General features: G+C 45.6%; 2 protein-coding genes across 6 annotated transcripts in view; both read right to left on the bottom strand.

Moving 5' to 3' along the window:
* The window catches only part of LOC308474138 (uncharacterized protein), a 15,705-nt gene extending 14,735 nt beyond the window's left edge, over window positions 1–970 (bottom strand). For both annotated transcript variants that reach the window (XM_081000205.1, XM_081000204.1), the window contains exons 1-2: window positions 814–970; window positions 77–245 (exon numbers count right to left, since the gene is read on the bottom strand). In XM_081000205.1, coding sequence (XP_080856331.1) covers window positions 77–245; window positions 814–841 — 197 coding nt within the window. In that variant the 5' untranslated portion in view covers window positions 842–970. The remainder of the gene's footprint in view (window positions 1–76; window positions 246–813) is intronic.
* On the bottom strand, window positions 859–20,898 carry LOC308474144 (uncharacterized protein). 4 transcript variants are annotated; one of them, XM_081000214.1, is made up of 13 exons: window positions 20,791–20,898; window positions 12,380–12,456; window positions 11,216–11,382; window positions 9,726–9,952; window positions 8,586–8,738; window positions 8,320–8,437; window positions 7,521–7,671; window positions 6,398–6,561; window positions 5,693–5,738; window positions 4,000–4,139; window positions 1,952–2,084; window positions 1,199–1,351; window positions 859–971 (listed from the first exon to the last, which is right to left on the bottom strand). In XM_081000214.1, the coding sequence occupies exons 1-12, from the start codon at window positions 20,831–20,833 to the stop codon at window positions 1,238–1,240; spliced, it is 1,533 nt and encodes a 510-aa protein (XP_080856340.1). In that variant the 5' UTR covers window positions 20,834–20,898; the 3' UTR covers window positions 859–971; window positions 1,199–1,237. The 4 variants fall into 4 exon arrangements, with proteins under 4 accessions (XP_080856340.1, XP_080856342.1, XP_080856341.1 ...); XM_081000216.1 differs by having other exon boundaries at window positions 4,006–4,139; XM_081000215.1 differs by having other exon boundaries at window positions 4,000–4,136.

The raw sequence follows: 20,898 nt of genomic DNA, 5'->3' as shown, positions 1-20,898 counted from the left end.
TAAAGCAGCAACTGGGTTTAAACTCAGACTACACCATCTTACATGGTGGGACAGTGTAGGACAGCTTGGGACTCACTCAAGGAAAGTTGTGACTTCATGGCGAAGATAATGGAGCCACATCTCATCCAGAACAGCCAGAACATAGGGAACCACTGGTTCAAAAGTGGAAGGCTTCAGGTCTTCACTGCCAAAGGAAAGCATCCTCTCAAGATGCTGGATGTATTCCAGTATAAGGGCGCTAAGCCCTGCAAGGAAAGGAGAAGCAGAACACAAGGTTGGCTTAAGATCCCCATCTTCAACGTGCAGGTTTGCTATGATAGTTCTTTGGACGAGCTATTACTCAGACACCAAGTTTCCCCATGCAGTACTACAACTCCCACCACCCTTAACAAACTACAATTCCCAGGATTTGGGGGAAAGGTGTTTGCTTTAAGGATTTGGTGTGTATGCTGCCTCAGTGTTAACAGCTCTGTGTATGCTGCAGGCCTGCTATTTCTCTCTCTGGAACACCCCTCTCAAATTCCTTCGTGTGTGTGTGTGTGTGTGTGTGTGTGAGAGAGAGAGAGAGAGAGAGAGAGAGAGAGAGAGAGAGAGAGAGAGAGAGAGAGAGAGAGAGAGAGAGAGAGAGGTGCAATTTTAACTGTGGTCTTTCCCATCCCTGGCATGTGTTCCCCAAGAGATAAACTCTGAAGGAATGTGGCCCTCAACAGATCAAAGGGTTCTTACTCCTAACAGACCTAGCTTCGTGCCACCTCAGAGGCATATGACAGAGCAGAGGTAACAAATGCTGCTCCACATTCCTGGACAGCTCACCTGTGTTGCATCCCGCATAAGACGCCATGAATGTCTGAAAAATCTGCCAAGCAATATGGTGAATTTCTGACTGGCTTGCCTCCTGCGCCCATGCAGCCTCATAGAGCTTCAGCTTCCTCCACAGCAACAGGTTATGGGTCTTCTGAGGATCCTCAAACCTGAAGGGTAAACCAGGAAAGCTGCCTCCCTTAGCTTAACAGAGAACTGGGGGGAAATGCCGCCAATAAAACCAGGAATATAAGGAGGCAGCTGGTCTGCACAAGGATGCGAAAACATTCCCCACAAGTGAATATCCTCCCTTGGGTCACAGATAGGAAGCAACACACAACACACCCCGACAAAGAACAGTAAAATGTTCAGGCTGCTAAAAAAAGCGTAAACTCACCGAGTCAAGTAGTGAAGAAAGCCGTCACCATCCCCCAGGTCAACACATCAGTACCTGGAGAAATCGGGTGGTCGTCAGTGTTTCAGAGGGGTCTGCTGGGAGGTCCAGCTGCTTGCTTGGACCAATTCTACTTTTTCTGTTCCTCCTAAATTGCTGAAGCAAAGATGGACAGATATCACAGCCGTAGCAAAGAGTCGAATGTTCCTTCAGGGCCTCACTGCTAGATGCAGTGGATCAAGGGCTAGAACTGTGTCCAGATTCTCTGAAACTCAGCTTATTTGATAAAGCTGAGTTACCCTAAATACATACTTGGTCACCACGACTACCAGTGAAAGCCTTGAAGCATGTATTGGGAATCTGCAGCTATCCAGATGTGACTGAATCCTAGCTCTCAACAATCCCAGCTGGCATGGCCAACGGTCAGGAATGATGGGAGTTGTGGTCCAGCAACATCTGGGGGGCACAGCTTCCCCACCCCCTGCTTTAAAGAGACCTGGCTCACCCCAAATTCTCATGCGAGTTTCCCACAAGTCCCTAATATCAAGTCACGTTAATTTCAAGTCGCCTTAACTTAGTCAATTACAGACCATGGGATGATCAAACTGCTGGGGGAGGGGGGAAGGGTTGCAGCAGGGAGAAATTCACCAGCATATCTTACATCAAGAGAGTTATTTATGATCATAGGATAACAGTATAGGTCAGAAATAAAACAGAACCAAGCATTCTGTGATTTTAAAGGGTTGGTACGCACACCATTCTCGAGTCTTCATTTCTCATTGTGTCCCTTTCGTCATCCACAACAGGAAGCAATGCCGCCATGTTAAGAGAGGACAGGAAGTCAGTACTTGGGAAGAGCTCCTTGTCAACTGGGAAGCCTGAACTGAGCCTAAGCATTCAGAAGTGTTAACATAAATAGACTGGCATTATTTTGAGCCAACAAACAGCCTTCCACTTTCCCCATTTGAAAGAGAGAGGGAGACGATAGGACATCAGCAAACTCCTCAGCTTGAGGAAGACAACAGAGAATGCAAGCACCCTGAGGAGCCAATTTGCACGTTATAGTCACCACATGAAGATCACTTTTAAATGTTCAATGTAGCAGCTGTTAATATGTAACAATGAATGTGACTTTTACCTTCTGTACAGAAGGCTAGTTTCTTCACACATCCCTCTCCGGCCTCCAACTAGGCAAGCAAGAGGCATTGCCAGAGTTCAAGGGCACATTGCAGCCTGGCAAGAGCACCCAGGGAAGGTGCAAAGCTAGGCTGGTGAGAGGTGTGGCATTGGGAGAGTCCCAAGTGCCAGGCAGAGAAGCATGGAGGGTTGCATTTGGCCCTGAGGCCTGAGGCTCCCCATCCATGCTCTAGTGAAAGTAGGGAGTTCCATGCATTGGTCGGAGACTGGATTAGATCCCCCTTTGGCCTCCCTTCCAACTCAATGATTCTGTGCAACAACCCAAGCTCCTGTTTACCTGCCCTAGATCTCTCATAAGAACATAAGAAGAGCTTGCTGGATCAGGCCAATGGCCCATCTATTTCAGCATCCTGTTCTCACAGTGGCCAACCAGGTGCCTGTGGGAATCCTGCAAACAGGACTTGAGCACAACATCACTATCTCCTCCTCCGAATTCTGGCATTCAGAAGCATTTCTGCCTCTGACTATTTAGGCAGAGCATAACCATCATGGCTAGTAGCCATTAACCTCCATGAATTTGTCTAATCCTAAAGCCATCCGAGTTGGTGACCATCATTGCCCCCTGTGGGAGTGGTTCCATAGTTTAACTGCATGAAGGGGTACTTTCTTTTATCTGCCCTGAATCTTCCAACATTCAGCTTCATTTTATGCCCACAAGTTCTAGTGTTTAGAAGGGAAGGAGAAAAATCTTTCTCTATCCACTTGCTCCATGCAGTTCGTAATTTTATAAACTTGTATCAAGTGACCCCTCACTTGCCTTTTCTCTAAACGAAAAAGACATTGCCTCATCTTCCTGTCAAAGGCCTCTCTGGTTATTGAATTTTGCTGCCAGAGTGAAATATACTTGGAGTCGAGGGTGGATTTCATGCTCTTTATTCAGCTCATAGTGGTGAGGAGGAATGGAAGTTCCCTCAGAATGTCTGCTTTAAATACATTATTTACACACTGGGCCCCACGTGATTGGCCAGTTCCAGGATTCACTTGTAGGCCAATCAGGTTGCGGATTCACTTTCACCTGGAGCTGGATTGGGTGGCTCCTGTGGACCAATCAGACTGCTGCATTCTGGATCCTATTGTTCTAGGGCCAATCAGACTGCTGCATTCTGAATCCTATTGTTCTAGGGCCAATCAGACTGCTGCATTCTGAATCCTATTGTTCTAGGACCAATCAGACTGCTGCATTTTGGATCCTATTCAACTCAGTACATAACACAGAGAAATATAATTTTACTGCCTGGTGCAGCTGAAAAAAATAACCCATTCCGCACACCCCAAACTCCCGTTCATTTCTACAAACGTAGTCTTGTAGGACTACAAGAAGTTCTGTGAGGAGTAATTTAAGAAATATTGTAAAAATGGAAAGGGAGAAATGATTTGTTAGAAAAGGTAAAGGCAATATTAAGTTAAGAACTGCAGCAGAAATAATCAAGACGGAAGACTATCAGAGATGCTGAAGGAAATCCAAACAAGGACATATGTATAATAACTTGTGTGGTATGTCTTAAAAAAAATTGTATGCCAAAAAAGTAATAAAAAATATTATCAGAAAGGTACTCAAAACAAAAAAAAAACCTCCCGTTCATTTCATGATCCCTCAACACACAAACCTGCACTGCCTGGTCCTCTGGTGGTGAATGAGAAACCGGGGAACCCAGTAGGAGCGCAGGCGCCTCAAAGCATCGTATTGGTTTCTGCTCAAGGCAGCAAAAGCAGTCTCCTCAGGGCTTGAAGTTTCATCGCGTTGCTGCTGCCAGCAGAGGGTCAGGAAAGCAGTAATGTTATTATGCAATTTGTATAAAAGGGAAATTAAATAACCACTTGTCATGTTTCTTCTAGACATTTGCAGTTCCTACCACCTCCTTCATTGCTCTCACACTGGCTGAGTCCGGGCAAAGTTCCTCTAATACAAGGATGTGTCTAGGGCCGGATTTGGGTTTGATGAGGCCCTAGGCTACTGAAGGTAATGGGGCCCTTTATATGTCCAGCTGCCCTAGTCAACAACAAATTGTCACTGTTTTTTGTGTTGAATATATGCTATATGGTAATTTATGGACCTAATAGGTATCTAAAGCCATTTGCACATAACAGATAGGAGCCTGCACAACAAAAAACACTGTTGCTGTATGTAGGTTTTATTTTATTTGTTTTTTTATCTTTTATTTTGGAAATGTACATCCATTTGTTTTTTCCTTTAATTTTTTGGGAGTCCTCCAAGAGAGTGGGGCCCTAAGCTATAGCTCCTTTAGCTTATAAGTAAATCTGGCACTGGATGTGTCACCTGTGTAACAGCTCCCAAGGTGCTATTGGACTACAACTGCCATCATCCCTGCCTATTGGCCATACTGGCTTGGGCTGATGGGAATTAGATTCACCAGTATCAGGAGGACCACAAATTTCCCAGCCTTGTTTTAACAGCTTGTTAAGCAAGGGATGTACTTCAAAGGGTGTGGAATATGCCAATTGGATTGGAAACTACCACAGAAGCAACAACAATCACACCAGATACTCTTCATATAAATGGGGCCTAAGCTCTTTCACAGGTGGTAAGGCTTAAATAAGTTGTTCTCATTATTCACACATTCTTATAGATTTCCTGAGTTCGATACATAGAACTATCCATGTGGGTGCTCTAAGGCGATGCCTTTTTAAGACTTTGCAAAAGACTGTTGATAACTCTCATGTTCTGCTGACTTGTCTTAAGATGGTCCAAAAAGGCTTAAGTGATGGGCAGAGATTATCATAGCCAGGGGGGAGGAACAAATCAGATGTCTTTGTCAAAGAACACAAAAGGACAAGACTGTCATTTGAACGAGACACAAAGAGCTGGTGATTGCAGTTTTGGTATAGCTCCACCCACAATGGGAAGGTGTGGAGACAGTGGGGTGATGCAGAATCAATCTGCAATGAGGTTTTATTTTTAAAGCAGAACAGCCATTACTGAATGCTGCAAAAATAGTCCATGTCTGGTAGCACCCACAATGCAAAGTTGGAAACAATGGTAAAAAGGCCAACAGAGAGAGGCTAGAAAGAGGCTACAGAAGCTTGCTCTGATACAAAACACACACACACACCCCACCCATCAAGAGATTCAGGCCTTAGCTTCAGGAAACAAAGAATTTTTGTGACAGAGGAGGTGGTAGGAGGTAGACATTTGTCCCTGGGCTTCCACCCCCATGCAGGTTAGCAGCTGAGCTACGCAGTGGGCAGATTTGTCAGTTTCCCCGGGGAGAGCAAAGGTTCTCTTAAAGCTGTGACCTGGAAAAATGCAGGGGCACCTGCACCCTGAGCAGCATTACTCACCCGACAGGCAGGAGGAAGCATCAGCTTGTACTTGGCTTGAATGCTCCTGCCAACAAAAGAGGAAGGAAAAGCTAGAGCAGGAAATGTCTGAGCTGAGTGCAAGCTGGCCGAGCCAGAAACTTAGATTTGGTGGGGCAAGTGGGTGGGCCATGTAACTCAGAGCCAGTTTGTTACTAACACATCATGGCGTCAGCCTGCATGGGGCTCTCTTCTAGGGTGATACCTCCCAGATGTTTAAGAAACACTGAAGTGGTGACCGTGTGGTGCAACACAGCACCAGCATCGCTATTAGCCCCACTGGGGGTGTGGGAAGTACAGTCATTTCATAGGTGCCCGCATTTATCCATGCTGTGGAGCTAGTAGCAGCTTTGAAGGTAATACAGTTTTGGTAAACAGCATGAAGGAAAGAGTTAAGCATCTTCTACCAGCTAACAAGCAGGAGCGAAACTAGGCTTTATTTCACCCAGGTCAAAGACCCAATTTGGCTCACCCACACACCCACCCCTCTGGAGGCTTCACCCAGGGCAATAATAATAATAATAATAATAATGATGATGATGATGATGATGGCTAGGCCTTTGCTCCTTGTAGCTACAGCACAGCAACAAGTGCTTTATAAAAAGACCCAGTCAGGGATCTTCCATGTCACATCTGTATAGCTATTCTCCTCCACATTTAGTTTGAAAAATTCATTTGCATCCATACCGAAGAGCACTGAAAAAGAACAGCTGGATATCCTGGGATGCAGTTCTGGCCTGCTCCAGGTGCGTGGTGTGCTCCATAATATCCTCACAGTCAATCCAGAAGTCAAGGAGGTGGATTCCCAGTGTGCCATGGAGGAACTCCCTGAAGCTGTCCATGCCAGCCCTCTGCAATACAAGAGGGAGGGGGGGAGGGGAAAGATGGCTGGTAGAGCTGTAAGCACCTGAGAGGAGATGGGAATGCCACCTGCCCACAACTATACATCTGAGGGCCCATTCTATGGCTACGTTGCACAAGAGGGAAAAAATGGGGAAAGTTACATGCTTCAAAGCCCTGCCCTTACCAACATGCCATTTTTACCCAGTTTACTCATGGAGGCCCCTCGTGCCAAGTACAGCCCTGAATGGGCCTTTTCTGTAGTAGCTCCCCTGTCTATGGAATGCTCTCCTCAGGGAGGTCCATCTGGCACCAACTTTGCCATTGTTTCAGCATCAGGCAAAGACAATTGTGTTTTCAACTTTCAACTGACTGTTTGTCATGTTCTGGGTGGTTACCTTGAGAACTAATTCTTTCATGACACTGTATTCTTTATTATGTCTTTAACATGTTTGTGCAATTTATTATTATTATTATTATTATTATTATTATTATTATTATTATTACATTTCTATTTTGGCTGTAAACTGTGTTGGGACTTTTCGTAGTGGGAAACAATCTATAACTTTAATCAATCTAAGCCTAGTGGAGGGTTCTACATGCATGGAGACCGAAAGCCCTAATAGGGCCACTGTTGTTAACACTGCAGTTCACATCACCATTGAACAGAGTGAGACAACCACCTTTTCTCCTGTGACTTTGGTATTCATCATCGAAATACAAGATCATAGAATCAGAGACTTGGGAAGGACCCTAAGGATCATATAGTTGACACCCCTGCAATGAAGGAATATGCAGCTGTCCCTTACGGGGATCGAACCTGCAACCTTGGCATTTAACAGCATTACCCTCTAACCGACTGAGCTATGCTATATAGATGGATCCATAGAAGTCAGGAAGTGGGGAAAATGAACTGGATAGAGAGAATGCCTCCAAGCCAAGTTTCTCAGCAGGATGCTACATTACTCACAGTCCCTAGGATCTCTTCTTTTAGCTGCTGCAGAGCGGCACTTCCAAAGCAAGGCGAAATAAATGTGTCCACCTCCCCTTCCTGGGAGTTCCTTGTCTCATTCAAGTTAAACTGCAAAACCTTCCCAGAACCTGAAAATGGCTTCCGACAACTTCGAAAGGAACAGATGGAACAGTGTGTCAAAACCAGACAATTGATGGGGACAGCTTTTTGCAGGCAAATCTTAGGACATTAACAGAATTAGATAGTTCAAAGGGATATCAAAGTTCATTCAGTCTGATGTAGGAAACATACTATTACAACATGCCTGTGCAATATACAGAATGGGTGCCACCACTGATAAAGCAGAACACCGTGTTGCTGTGCTTCAGGCAGCCAAGAAATCTGGATCATATTCTCATAAGATGAACAAGGCATGCAGGGAGGAACATATGGAAGAAAGCAGTCTGTAAAGTACTCAGGTCCCAAGCTGTTTTAGGTTTTTAAAGCTTAAAACAATTGCCTTAAATTGGACACAGTAATGGACTGGCCACCATTGTAGATCAACCAATATGGATGTAATTCTGTTCTGATAACCTTTATCCAGTAAATATTCTGGCAACAGCATTTTGCATTAGATAACTCACAAGCATGGAAAACTTGAATTCATAGTCACCATGAAAAGTGAGCTATGCCGTACACATTGGACAACAGATTTCAGGTTTCACAAGACCATTTCATCTGGCAGGAGAACATTACATTAACTTGGTTAGAAATAATTTAGTATCCTCGTCATGGCACTTTTAGCAGCCAGACTTACCCATCCATGTGAAGTTCAGTGAATTCTTGATCAGGCGAGGAGGCGAGAGCAGCCCTGCTTAGATGAATTGGAGTTACCACTGGCTCACCTGCATTGGTCCAGCCACTTCTGAGCCTTCCTGTAAGGGGACGCATATCAGAAGCAAAATCACAAATAGCTGACCTTTGAAAGCACTTCCTTCCAGGGGCCAGGGCAACGAATGCACCCTTTTCCAGCTAGCTCTTAGCCAACCTCCAATTTCCCCAACCTGGCTGCAGGGTTCCTACCAGTTGCTCTTCGTATGCTGGAGTCAGACAGGAGTCTCTGGAGCTGGAGCCTGCTCAGATGTTCTGTGGCTGGAGATAGAGCTAAACTCAAGATACCTGGGAACTCCAAAGATATCTCGGTGGAGGTTTGGCCAGATGATCTTACAAAATGTCCTGCAGGAAAGCATGGAGACAGAAGGTTAGAGGGATCAGAAAGAAAGTGTTTACAGATGAGCTGATGGATGGCGAGGCTTGCTCCCTACCTGGGAGTAGAATGGAAGCAAGTGCAATGGGTTCATGTGACAGTAGGAAGGCTTGGATCCTGCCCCATCTAAGTCATTTTCCAAACTCCCTTTTGACATGGTCAAGGCAACATAAATAATTTTACTTTTGCATGGCAGGTTCCTCTTAGGAATCTTAGCTTGGATTACTTTAAAAAGAACTAGCCTTCCAGTCAGAATTCTCAACAAGTGTTTACCATAGTGTTTCCCCCTATTTTCCCTAAAATAATGTCACAATGTATGGTTGCATGTTTTGTTTAAACTAAAGCAAAAGCTCTGGAGAACTGTGATTTAAACAAAGCTTGATACATTCCCTAGTTCATCTTGCTTTCTTCTTACTCTTGCAAAAAACTCAACCCCTCCCTGCAATCTTTCCCTTTAACTGACTAAACTTTGTTCTTTATGACATTGTCTATGACACCTGTATTGAAGCTACTGCATGGAACTGTACTAAAAGCTGGTAGTCTTTTAAAATTAATAAAAATTGTGCTCTAATGAATTGTAAAAAAAAAAAAAAGAACTAGCCACAAATTCACTGACAACAAATCTATCAATGGCTATTAAGAGATGGCAGCTTCATGTACTTAGTAAAAGGGTTGCTACTGCTGGACAAAGGAGGTGATCCTTGGTCATTACCATTTTCTGCACCTTTTCCATCTCTAAAATACCTTTCGAGGTGAGGCAACCAGAACTATACACAGTATTCCAAGTGCAGTCACACACCATAGTTTTTTCTTCTTTCCAGCCAACCAATAGCAGTCTGAGAGCTAAACATGCGAAGAAACTGACAGGCATCTCTCCAGCAGTGGAAAGGGACCAAGATATGGCTGAGGAGATCCACTCCTGAGGGTGCAGAAGACAGCAGCTGAGGGAGACTCACCTAGGCAGGCCGGAGTACTGCGCGTTTGGCTAGGAAGTCTTAGCAGCACGTGGCTTGGGACTCCAGTGGGCTGCCGCTCTGTTGATGAATGGCTGGGGATGCTGGAGATGGCAGTGCTGTCAGACTGGCGACTGAACCCACGAATTGCATAGCGACTCCCTGGGTACTTCTCATCCAGAGGACACAGCAACAGCTTTGCCAGTTTATACTCCAGGTAAAAGAGAGTCCTAGCAGGAAACAGGCAGCAAATGAACGCTTCAGAAATAGTGACAGCTCAGAGCACCAGGCCACAGGAAGGGCTGCAAAGCATTATTCTAAGCCCACTTTATCCTTTAGAAAATTATTTTAGGTGATACATTCATCATATTCACAGTTAAACTGTTAACTTTTACAAATTAGAAAAGGGGGGCATGATTCACAAATCCCTCCCCCCTTCAGAAAGTCTACTTGCACACGCTTCTGTGACAGAAAATTTGTTTACAGGTAGGTAGCCGTGTTGGTCTGCCGTAGTCGAAACAAAATAAAAAAAATCCTTCCAGTAGCACCTTAGAGACCAACTAAGTTTGTTATTGGTATGAGCTTTCGTGTGCATGCACACTTCTTCAGAAAATTTGTTCTTATATTGCAACATGGGGTTTAGGCTGGTTAGTTCTGTCTTTAGCACTGGAGGGGATCTCTAGATGCTGCTGGACTACGGCTCCCATCATTCTTGACCCTTAGCCCTGCTGGCGGGGACTGATGGGAGTTGGAGTTCAACAATCAGAAGGGCCACAGGTTCCCTAACCCTGCACCAAAAGGAATTGGCGGGTTTTCTAACATTGGAAATGTCTTCAGTTGCATTTGTGGATGCTCAAGTAGTTTATTTCTTGATTTGTATCACAATCATATGCACCCTTATTCTGAAGTCCACAGTAGGCATTGGGTCTTCATCCCACGTGACTGAAACCTGGGACAGATTTGCTTGGACACAGCATGAGAATATCTATTCAAGCCCCTTGGTCTCAGGGGCTTGAAGTTTAACTGTTGTTACTTATGAGGGAAGGAAAAGTACATGCTCAAATTATCCTCTTTGGTTGCCTGCGATTAATGCAATACTGCATGGAAGGAGTCATGTCCCAGAGCTCAGTGCCGCTTTTGAAAGTAATTAAGGGGCCCAATATAATATGGGATGAAATTAAGCACAGGAACTGGTTCTGTTGTTCTAGCTGTGAACATGACTGGGCCAAACAAATAAAACTGATCTGTAGAATGGGCATATTACACACTACATGACATTTAATGGCTTCTGTGTTTCCTGTCCATTTCCCTCTTTGCAAGATTAAAATGACTGCAACCACCTTATAGACACATAGGAATTCACAGCAGCAGGAACAAAACCCTGAACCCATATCTGAAGCATGGAAAATACCTGCAATGTGACAGGTCAACGGAAAGGTGAGAAATAGTGCAGAGCATTACATAGGAAAATGCAAACAGATTCAGTGCTCAACCTTTGAAATGGGAGGAAGCGCTCCTGCGCTAACCAGCTCAGGGCCCTTTCCCTCTCTGTATCGGTTGCTCCATAGCAAAGAGAATTGGACTCAATTGGCAAGAGGAAGCCATCCAGCTCCTGCAGTCGTCCTGTCAGCCGTTCGTAATGCAGTCTAAGAGGGAAAGCCTACTTGAAAGAGAAAAAGCATCCCTTTAGGCAGGAAAGTGACACATCACCTGAAAAGCCAGTAGAACAGTCTCTGCAGAGGTCACTTTTAGTTCTAAGAAGAATATGAGCACAGAGTATTTCTGAGCTGTCACTCACCACAGGTCCTTCAGCAGCTATTAAAACCTAGCTTTGCAACTGGTGCTACAAATATATATGCCAGAAAGTGGAATGCTGGAAGGGCAACTGAGCAAGCATTTAGTCTTGTCCTTACTCCATTGCATCAAACAAGTAACTTTGTTTGTTTTTAAAAAATGCAAATATGCTTATGCATATCTTCAGTCATGCCTCACATTTATAAAATGTTTTTAAAAGTGTGTCATGGGAGGTGAGAGGCCAGGAATGGAAGATGGGGACACAAATGGAAATACGGTACTTGGTTCTGTCTTCCATGGGCTCTGGCTCCCCCTGCTGTTGGTCTCCCAGCTTTCTGACCTATCAGTCCCAATGGATCCTGGCCACCTCTGCTATTTGCCCTTCTCCCCGCATCCACTGTGATCCCAATGAAAATTCATTCCTGGAGCCATTATTAACCCTGGGAATGAAATCTCCATTTACATACAGCTTAGGGGGCAATATTCATCAGAGTTGCAGTGTGAGGTGGAGCAAGGATTAATTCTCCTTGCCCAGTCCTGATCTTATAAAAACCGTCTTTATACCAAGTCAAACCACTGGTCCATCTAGTTCAGTATTATCCACACCTACTAAGCAGTGGCTTTCTAGAATTTCAGGAAGAAACACATCCGCACTTGGGAGACACCAGGGATTGAACCTGGGACCTTTTGCATGCAGCCCTTTCCCACAAATATCACCCACCCACCAGCCATTTACATTTAAAAAACCAAACCCCAATGCACTGTTCTCTGAGAAGAACAGCATATCACAACTGTGAACGTATCTTCAAACTCAGTCAAAACCCAGAGTTCAGATAACAGGAAAAGATGTGACCTCTACTCACAGGCATAGCCAGAAAAGAATTGAATGTTTCCAGAAAGAGGTCATCATAAGTCAGCAGCTCCTCTAGAAGCTCATGCTCTGAAACAAAATAAAAAACCAAGGCAATGTAAGACACTGAGGTCTACAAGCCTCACACAGACCTCTGTAACACCCAGGAACAAGATATCATTGGTTTGCATAAGGGAAGCCTCATCTGGAATCATTCATGGATACTTTAACAGGAGCTGATGGCAGCCAGAGTTCAGAACATCTCAGTTAAGACAGGAATCATAAAACCCACTGACAAATACCCCTTCCTCTTGGTTCATGTGGGAACCAATGACACTGCCAGCAATAGCCTCCAGAAGATCAAAAGAGACTACGAGGCTCTGGGCAGGAAATTGAAGCAATTAAATGCACAAATTGTCATCTCATCTGTCCTCCCAGTTGAACGACGTGGCCCAGGGAGAGAGGGGAAAATAGTGGAAGTGAACAGCTGGCTTCGCAAATGGTGTAAACAGGAACGGTTTGGATTCTTAGATCACGGACTGCAGTTTCTTGAAGATGGACTTCTGGCAAGCGATGGGCTGCACCTCACAACGGTTGGGAGAAATGTTTTTGCCAAAAATCTCAGAAACCTCATCAGGAGGGCTTTAAACTGACTAATGTGGGGGAGGGAGACAGTGCTCCTGAAGGTAGGAGTCTATCAATTGATGAAGATGATCATCCAAATGTCATAGACCAAATGGAGCAAACAGCACACAGACCTAGTGGTGGGAGGAAAAAATCCTTAAATAAGAGTCACGGGGGAATGATTAATGGACTTCAATGTCTGTACACTAATGCGCAAAGTATGGGAAATAAACAAGATGAGCTTGAGCTCTTGGTACAGCAAACTAAATATGACATAATAGGCATCACTGAAACCTGGTGGGATAAGTCCCACGATTGGAATGTAATAATGGGGGGATACAATCTATTTCAGAGAAACAGACCAGACAAGAAAGGAGGAGGAGTGGCGTTATATGTCAGGGATGTGTATACCTGTGAAGAGATCCAAGATTTAGAACCTCAAAGCCAAAGTGAGAGCATTTGGGTCAAAATTAAGGGAGAGAAGAATAACAGTGACCTCATTGTGGGAGTTTACTATAGATCCCCAAGCCAAACGGAGGACATAGATGATGCCTTCCTGGAACAGATGGCCAAGCATGCAAAAGGAAGGGAGATAGTAGTAATGGGAGACTTCAATTACCCGGATATTTGTTGGATGTCAAACTCAGCCAAGAGCATAAGGTCAAACAGATTCCTCACTGGCCTTGCAGACAACTTCATTGTCCAGAAAGTGGGAGAAGCAACAAGAGGAACAGCCATTTTAGATCTGGTCCTAACCAATGTTGATGACCTGGTTAGTGGGGTAGAAGTGGAAGGATCATTAGGCGCGAGTGATCATGCTCTTCTGAAGTTTACTATACAGCGGAAAGGAGCAGCCAAGCATACTAGGACTCAATTTCTTGACTTTAAGAAAGCCGACTTCATAAAACTTAGGGAAGTGCTGGGTGAGATCCCATGGACAGTAATACTAAAAGGAAAGGGAGTTCATGATGGCTGGCAGTTTGTTAAGAGGGAGATAGTAAAAGCACAACTTCAGGCAGTACCAATGAGACGGAAACATGGAAGGTGCCTAAAGAAGCCAGGGTGGCTATCTAAAGAACTTTTAACTGAGTTAAGATTAAAAAAAGATGTGTACAAAAAATGGAAAAGGGGGGAAACCACCAAAGAGGAATTCAAACAAATAGCCAGCACGTGTAGACACAAAGTCAGAAAAGCTAAAGCACAGAATGAACTCAGGCTTGCTAGAGAGGTTAAAAGCAACAAAAAAGGCTTTTATGGGTATGTCCGTAGCAAAAGGAAGAACAAAGAAACAGTGGGGTCACTCAGAGGAGAAGATGGTGAAATGCAAACAGGGGACACAGAAAGAGCTGAACTCCTCAATGGCTTCTTTGCCTCAGTCTTCTCCGATAAAGAAAACAATGCCCGACCTGAAGAATTTGGAGCAAATGATTCAGCAAAGGAAACACAGCCCAGAATAACTAAGGAGATAGTACAAGAATACTTGGCTAGTTTAGATGTATTCAAGTCTCCAGGGCCAGATGAACTGCATCCAAGAGTATTAAAAGAACTGGCAGATGTGATCTCAGAACCACTGGCAGTCATCTTTGAGAATTCCTGGAGAACAGGCGAAGTCCCGGCAGACTGGAGGAGGGCAAATGTTGTCCCTATTTTCAAAAAGGGGAAAAGAGAGGACCCAAATAATTACCGCCCAGTCAGTCTGACATCAATACCAGGGAAGATTCTGGAGCAGATCATTAAGCAAACAGTCTGTGAGCACCTAGAAAGGAATGCTGTGATCACCAATAGTCAGCATGGATTTCTGAAAAATAAGTCATGTCAGACTAACCTGATCTCGTTTTTTGACAGAATTACAAGCCTGGTAGATGAAGGGGACGCAGTGGATGTAGCCTACCTTGATTTCAGCAAGGCATTTGACAAGGTGCCTCATGATATTCTTGTAAAGAAGCTGGTAAAATGTGGTCTTGACTATGCTACCACTCAGTGGATTTGTAACTGGCTGACTGACCGAACCCAAAGGGTGCTCATCAATGGTTCCTCTTCATCCTGGAGAAGAGTGACTAGTGGGGTGCCACAGGGTTCTGTCTTGGGCCCGGTCTTATTCAACATCTTTATCAACGACTTGGATGATGGACTCAAGGGCATCCTGATCAAATTTGCAGATGACACCAAATTGGGAGGGGTGGCTAACACCCCAGAGGACAGGATCACACTTCAAAACGACCTTGACAGATTAGAGAACTGGGCCAAAACAAACAAGATGAATTTTAACAGGGAGAAATGTAAAGTATTGCACTTGGGCAAAAAAAATGAGAGGCACAAATACAAGATGGGGGACACCTGGCTTGAGAGCAGTACATGTGAAAAGGATCTAGGAGTCTTGGTTGACCACAAACTTGACATGAGCCAACAGTGTGACGCGGCAGCTAAAAAAGCCAATGCAATTCTGGGCTGCATCAATAGGAGTATAGCATCTAGATCAAGGGAAGTAATAGTGCCACTGTATTCTGCTCTGGTCAGACCTCACCTGGAGTACTGTGTCCAGTTCTGGGCACCACAGTTCAAGAAGGACATTGACAAACTGGAACGTGTCCAGAGGAGGGCAACCAAAATGGTCAAAGGCCTGGAAACGATGCCTTATGAGGAACGGCTAAGAGAGCTGGGCATGTTTAGCCTGGAGAAGAGGAGGTTAAGGGGTGATATGATAGCCATGTTCAAATATATAAAAGGATGTCACATAGAGGAGGGAGAAAGGTTGTTTTCTGCTGCTCCAGAGAAGCGGACACGGAGCAATGGATCCAAACTACAAGAAAGAAGATTCCACCTAAACATTAGGAAGAACTTCCTGACAGTAAGAGCTGTTCGACAGTGGAATTTTCTGCCAAGGAGTGTGGTGGAGTCTCCTTCTTTGGAGGTCTTTAAGCAGAGGCTTGACAACCATATGTCAGGAGTGCTCTGATGGTGTTTCCTGCTTGGCAGGGGGTTGGACTCGATGGCCCTTGTGGTCTCTTCCAACTCTATGATTCTATGATTCTAGGATGGCTCCACCAAAAATATGCTGAAGTACTAAATTTTGGAGGTATCGTATCAAAGTCACAAGTGAATCATGTAATAACAGAGTCTTGTGGCACCTTAACAAATTATGGCATAAATGTTTCTAGACTAAAATTCACTTCATCAGATGCACCCGAAGTCATATCTTAATAGTTTGGTTAGTCTTTCAGGTGCAATAAAATGAGTTTTTTTTCTGTAAGAGACTAAAATGGCCACTCTGAAAAGCATATCATGACACTTTCCACACAGTGAGAAAGATATTCTGCTGAAATTGAGAAATGGCTTGTCTCTCTCAGTATTTTCTTCAGGTTTCAGATTTGAAATATTGGGATAACTGCAATTCTTGTGAGGTAATTTTTTAATGCTCATTTAAGTTTTGGTGTGTTTTGAGGATGGCTTTTTCTTTCTTTCCATATATCACAATACCATCCATGTGTGTAATAAAGAAGGCTGGGCAGGGTGTATGAGATTTGTGTGTATTTAATCTTGTGCTTCAGATGCAATGTAAACACTATCTTGGGGGATGCATACAAAACCGGTCTGAATAATTTAATATCGCACACACACAATATTACACACAAGATATGGCTTTGCAGACTTAAAAGCAACACAATAAAACTGCTAGCACATTTGCAAAGCTAAGCAGGGTCTGGTCTGGTTTCGAATTGAATGCGGGGACCACATGTTGAGATTCCTGCATCGCAGGGCGTTGGACTAGATGACCCTGGGGGGCCCGTTCCAACTCTACAATTCTATGATTCTATTATTCCAAAAAAGAAGAAGAAACATTTGAAAGGACACCATTATAACAGTATGTATAAACCTTTAATCAGAAAGTGAAGATAGAGCAACACTCTACTTTAAAATACAGTGTTCCAGATAGTGAGAAAACACCACAACATTTGTTGCCATTGCTGGTATCCATCTGTTTCAGGAGACAATGGAGGAGTGTGGCTTTGGGGGTCAAATTGCTGGATGGTTACAGAGCCTGCTGTGGCTGTAGAGACCGATACAGGAGAGACATGTTTTGTTGCAGCTGGGGCAGATGTAGGTGTCTGGTTGGGCTGCTGCAGATGCACCATGGTGTTTGCTCTTTCTGCACTCCTCCCAGCAGTCATTCTTTCTCTGGTCACTGCTATGGATACACGACATGACTGTCTGTCTCCAGCCACTGAGGTCATCTGGAAGGGATTCCCACATGGCAGGGTTGTTACTAGCCACCATGTCACATTTGCAGAGGTTTTCGTAATGCAGAGTTGGTCTGCCAATTGGCCTGTTGCCTGAAGCCAGCTCCCCATAGAGCATGTCACAGCAATGCATGAGATAAGCAGAACTAATATCTACATTCCACAGCAGTGAAAATATCGAAGGGTGGAGTAACAGCAAACAGAATAGCAGCGCTGGATTTAGCGTGGTGCAGGCAGTTCCGCACCCCAGACAGGGCACCGAACTGAGGGGGACACAAAATTGAGAAGAGCCACAATTCAGAAGATCTATTTGGGGGCACCAAATTTTGGCCTCACGCAGGGTGCCATATTATGAAGGATTACCAAAGTCCATCCCTGAGAATACCGTATTTTTCGCTCCATAGGACGCAATTTTTCCCCTCCAAAAATGAAGGGGAAATGTGTGTGCGTCCTATGGAGCGAATGCAGGCTTTCGCTGAAGCCTGGAGAGCGAGAAGCATCGGTGCGCACCGACCCCTCTCGCTCTCCAGGCTTCAGGAAGCTATCCGCAAGCCTTGCAAGCCCGGTGGGAGTTCCCGCGGGCTCACAAGGCTTGCAGGCAGCAGCCTGCAGCCCCGGCGAGTGTCCGCAAGCCTTGCGCGCCCGGCAGGAGATCTCGCCGAGCGCGTGAGGCTTGGGGCAGCAGCCTGTCGCCCGAAGCACGGGGAGCCCTCCGGAGGGCTCCCCGTGCTTCGGGCGAGTGTCTGCAAGCCTTGCGCGCCCGGCAGGAGGTCCCGCTGAACGCGCAAGGCTTGGGGCGGCAGCCTGTCGCCCGAAGCACGGGGAGCCCTCCGGAGGGCTCCCCGTGCTTCAGGCGAGTGTCCGCAAGCCTTGCGCGCCCGGCAGGAGGTCCCGCCGAGCGCGCGAGGCTTGGGGCTGCAGCTTGTCGCCCGAAGCACGGGGAGCCCTCCGGAGGGCTCCCCGTGCTTCGGGCAAGTGTCCGCAAGCCTTGCGCGCCCGGCAGGAGGTCCCGCCGAACGCGCAAGGCTTGGGGCGGCAGCCTGTCGCCCGAAGCACGGGGAGCCCTCTGGAGGGCTCCCCGTGCTTCGGGCGAGTGTCCGCAAGCCTTGCGCGCCAGGCAGGAGGTCCCGCCGAACGCGCGAGGCTTGGGGCTGCAGCTTGTCGCCCGAAGCACGGGGAGCCCTCCGGAGGGCTCCCCGTGCTTCGGGCGAGTGTCTGCAAGCCTCGCGCGCCCGGCAGGAGGTCCCGCCGAGCGCGCGAGGCTTGGGGCGGCAGCTTGTCGTCCGAAGCACGGGGAGCCCTCCGGAGGGCTCCCCGTGCTTCGGGCGAGTGTCTGCAAGCCTCGCGCGCCCGGCAGGAGGTCCCGCCGAGCGCGCAAGGCTTGGGGCGGCAGCTTGTCGTCCGAAGCACGAGGAGCCCTCCGGAGGGCTCCCCGTGCTTCGGGCGAGTGTCTGCAAGCCTCGCGCGCCCGGCAGGAGGTCCCGCCGAACGCGCGAGGCTTGGGGCAGCAGCTGGGGGGGGGAATAATTTTTTTTATTCATTTCCCCCCCCCCAAAAAAACGAGGTGCGTCCTATGGGCCGGTGCGTCCTATAGAACAAAAAATACGGTATTTGAAAACCAGCAAGAGTCTTCTAGTCAACCTTGACAGGGACTCTTGGGGGAGATGTCGCGGAGACACTGTTACAGCTGAATGGGGATGCCCAAGGGTACCTGGGAAGGTACTGGATGGCACATGATAGCAACCCCCTGATGTAATGGTTAGAGTATCAAACTGGGAGGACCCAGGTTCAAACTTCCAGTCATGAAACTCATTGGGTGACCTTCAGCCAATCACTACTTATGCTAACCTACCTCACATAATAATTGCGAGGATTAAATGGAACGAGGGAACCGTGCATGCCAGCCTGAGCTGCAGGGAGGGTTGGGCTATAAATGAAAGTTTAAAATACATGAAGGTCAGTCCAGGGGCTATTTAGTACATAGTAAGGTATGCTCTCTGTTCCCGTTTTTGAAAATGCAAATAAATTTCTTTTTTAAAAAAAACCACAGTAAGGTAAATATTCCTTCTTAAATTTCAAAGCATTTTTAACCATATGGTAAAGCAGAAATGGAAATAAATTCTTTTGATTGATAATTGTATTTAACTGCATGTTTCCCTTGAGTTTGGCCTCAATTTTTCTGTGGCACCTTTCCCTTTTTTCTCGCTGCATTTCAACAGGCAATAGGTGGGAGAGGAAAGTTTGAGTTTTGTTGGAAGGAGCCAGATGTAAAGAAGGATCACAACAGAAAAGGAAGACAGAAACATAAGTAATTGAATGAGTCTAAAAGTCAACCTTCAGTAACTTGCAGCCATTCCACTCTTACACTCTTTGATTTAGAGTAGACACTCATCAAGTTACCTTTGGACGCACAAGCCTTATCTCCGAATGACCATATGAAAAGCTTAACTGTCTCTGAACATGGAAGTTTCATACTGATAGACCTTTCCTTGTGAATGTATCCTCTCTTTTTGAAGCCATCAAAACCACTGGTCCATCACCACATCTTGTGGCTATGAGTTCCATATGTTAATGATAGGTTGTGTAAAGAAGTACTTCCCTTGGTCTGTCTCACACCTGTAGTTAATTGGTTTCACTGGATGACCTCTAAGTTCACATCCTACATCTTTTTGGAACTTCTTAATCTCTTTCTAAACTGCATATCCCCAAACACAGGCTCCTCTCAGGCAGCTGAAAAACTCAGATCTTTTTTTCCACTTCTTGGCTACATTGCCCATCCCTAAACTGTTCTCTAGAATGTGGTTGCCTAGCAACCACTCACTGCTGCTGCCTGGAATGTCTCTCTATGGTTTTCAAGTGGGACATCCCTTTTGGGAAGAGCAAAAGCCAGAGCAGAAGCACATACCGTATTTTTCGCTCTATAACACGCACCTGACCATAACACACACGTAGTTTTTAGTGGAGGAAAATCCGTAGGCATGCCACCCGTAGGCATTTCCTCCATAACACGCACAGACATTTCCCCTTACTTTCTAGAAGGAAAAAAGTGAGTGTTATGGTGCAAAAAATACGGTATATGACATGGCCACACACAAAAAGGAAGCTTGCCGTTCTGTGAAACTATTACGTGGCTATAGCTTCATTCCAGCTCCATCCCCCCCAGGATGAAGTTCATTTCAAAAGGCTCATCCTCCAACTCATGCACTTATCCCTGAATCAGACCATTATTCAACAGTAAGGAATGTAAGGAGGCAGCAATTTTCACCCCAACCTGTGCTTATCACAATCAGCACTCTTTCTGTTCTGCTACAGTTCAATTTCTGCTAAAACCTACATTATTCATCTAGGCCAAAACCAAAGCAATCAATTGTGCAATTAATTTCAATGCATTTCGATGGAAGGGAAAAATGAAAAACAATGCAGAAAAAAATGGTTTACATAAATTTCTGGACATGATTTCCATTCCTGACCTCAAATGAATGTGCCAATAGTGGTGATTTGTGCTCCCATTTCCATTTGATTGACTTCTCCAGCATCCCTATCCAGAAGAAATTATACTCACCTGTTCCTGGAGTCTTGGTTCTGGGCCCTTCTGTTACGTGCATTTTAGAGCGATTGTGGAGAAGACTTCTCTTCCTCTCCTTTCACTCAACTGAAGCTCTGTTTACAG

Source organism: Podarcis pityusensis (genome assembly GCF_964106645.2).
Source record: "Podarcis pityusensis genome assembly, chromosome: 3".
NCBI classification, from domain to species: Eukaryota; Metazoa; Chordata; class Lepidosauria; order Squamata; family Lacertidae; genus Podarcis; species Podarcis pityusensis.
Note: the sequence above shows the minus strand (reverse complement) of the source record. Positions and strands in the feature narration are given on the sequence as shown.

What these genes read in the sequence shown, in the direction of transcription:
- LOC308474144 (XM_081000214.1), bottom strand. Translation starts at nt 20,833, where the DNA reads ATGCACGTAACAGAAGGGCCCAGAACCAAGACTCCAGGAACAG. An exon ending in ACTGAACTTCACATGGATGG is followed by an intron (nt 7,672 to 8,319) that starts GTAAGTCTGGCT and finishes TTCCTTTCGAAG; the next exon opens with TTGTCGGAAGCCATTTTCAG. An exon ending in CAGAGGACCAGGCAGTGCAG is followed by an intron (nt 2,085 to 3,999) that starts GTTTGTGTGTTG and finishes CTGAATGCTTAG; the next exon opens with GCTCAGTTCAGGCTTCCCAG.